The 1,897-nt window shown below is 51.0% G+C and overlaps 1 protein-coding gene across 1 annotated transcript; it reads right to left on the reverse strand.

Moving 5' to 3' along the window:
• Positions 1–645: 645 nt before the first annotated feature.
• On the reverse strand, positions 646–1,680 carry LOC109548437 (melanoma-associated antigen B4-like). The gene has a single exon (XM_019925835.2). It carries the CDS (start codon positions 1,678–1,680, stop codon positions 646–648), a length of 1,035 nt encoding a protein of 344 aa, XP_019781394.2.
• Positions 1,681–1,897: the final 217 nt, after the last annotated feature.

Below are 1,897 nucleotides of genomic sequence, written 5' to 3' on the forward strand. Positions count from 1 at the left end.
GCAATATTGGGTTTTTGATGAATGGCAGTTATGATATGATTATTATGAACCCCGAAGTGCCACCCTCCCATCAGAGTTTATTTTTAATCCAGTAGGTAGCAGAGAATATGCAGTGCACTAGGGCAAAAGAAACAAATACTCACAAATGAGGTAAATCAAAGTATCTTTTATTTCTACCAAAAGAAAGTTTAAACGAAGTAAGGCAAACCACGAGTTAAATGGCTTTTACTCTCTGTTTTCTCCATTTTTTGTTTCTAAATATTTTCTGTGGTCGCCTTTCACATTTCCATGAAAATCTCTATTGCAGTGCCATGTTTTCTACTTCTGGATCATACAGAAAATATAGATGGTTCGTTTTTCTGTTACATATACCAAAACTGTAACTTTAGAACTCTTTAAACAGCAATAAATATGCAAGCAATGTCATTCACAAATTCCTATTCTTAAGAAAATACACTATCTATTACAAGAAAAAACATTTGAAAAACCTAAATCAGTCAATAATATATAGAAGTTAGTAGTTTAAAACAAGAAGATAAATAAGATCTATACTTTGTTCCCTCCATCCCTACTACTCTGCACTATTTAGGAGCTTGACTGCTCTCTTCCAAAACAAAGTGAGCAAACTGCCCACGGCCTCCCTCCCTACATGTGGGAGGAGCTGCGGGCCTTGGCCCTGGAAGGGGCTCTGCCCTCAGCAACAGCTGCAGCCCTGGCCGCGGCGCTCTCTTCCTCATCTTTCAGAGCCTCCTCATAGCGATCTGCGAAGGCACTGGGGACGGTACCAATGATCTTGCCCAAAATCTCCAGCACTTTCATCTTGCTGGTTTCAGCGTGGGCTCTCGGGCCCCACAGGAACTCATAGCGTGGAGGATGGCTGTTGGGCACCTGGCGGTATGTCAGGTACTTTTGCTGCACGAAATCTTTGCTGATGAGCCTCCCGGGATCCCCGAAGATCAAGTGCCTCCTCCCAGCATACAAACCCAACGCATTGAGGAATTTCCAGATCTCCTCTTCGGTGGCACGGTTGCCCTTCGTGAAGATCAGGCCCAGGAGAATCATCAGGAGACCGGATGTGGGCAGCCCCGACTCATCACTTGGACTTCCCTCGCTGGGGAGGGCCATCTTGCTGATGAGGGCGTAGGAGTGACTGCTGGGGTCAACTTCCTTCAGCTCGAGGCCAAAGACCAGCTCCATGATCTCAGAGGCTCTGCTGAGGATCTCAGGGAAGTGCTTATCGTACTTCCTGTTGATAGCCTTCAGCAGTGCTGCCTGCGGGATGGGCTCCTTCGTCTTGTACTTCTCCAGCAGGAAGTGCACCAACATTGTGGACTCCCTGATCAGAAAAACTCTGCAACTGCTCTCAATGAAAGGTGCTGCCTGGGAGGTACCTGCACTTTTCTCATCTTGGCTCTGGGCACCCTCTTCAGATCCTGGGCATGAAACCCCTGCATCACGAGAGCTCGTGGCTGGGTCTCCCTGAGGCTCCTGGCGAGTGCCAGCAGCAGGGGAGCTCGGGGGAGTACCCCTAGAAACAGAAGCGGGGGAGGATGGCGACTCTTCTACCTCTTCTGCCGCCGCCCCCTCCTCAGTGGCCTGGGCACCCTTGAGACTCTGAGTCTCCCCCCGGGCCTGGTGGCGTTTCTTGCGGCCATGGCGCTTGTTCTGGCGCCGAGGCATGATGACACAGGTCAGGGCCAGCAGGCGGGAGTGTGGGCAGGAAGGCAGGCAACGAGGGCACCTGGGGGAGGGACAAGGAGATGCTGTGAGCACCGTCAGCGGAGAGATTCCTCCCTGGCTTTAACCAAGGCCGCCTCTGCAGGGTTCTTGAGGGCACTGCTCGAGGACCCACAGGGCTCCTGTTCTCCTGCTCAGCCTGTCCCCTGAGACCCCTGTG

The sequence above is a fragment of the Tursiops truncatus genome, chromosome X, assembly GCF_011762595.2.
Source record: "Tursiops truncatus isolate mTurTru1 chromosome X, mTurTru1.mat.Y, whole genome shotgun sequence".
In the NCBI taxonomy this organism is placed as follows: Eukaryota; Metazoa; Chordata; class Mammalia; order Artiodactyla; family Delphinidae; genus Tursiops; species Tursiops truncatus.

Bases quoted from the DNA above. Each gene is read 5' to 3' on its own strand.
- LOC109548437 (XM_019925835.2), bottom strand. From the start codon at position 1,680: ATGCCTCGGCGCCAGAACAAGCGCCATGGCCGCAAGAAACGCCACCAG.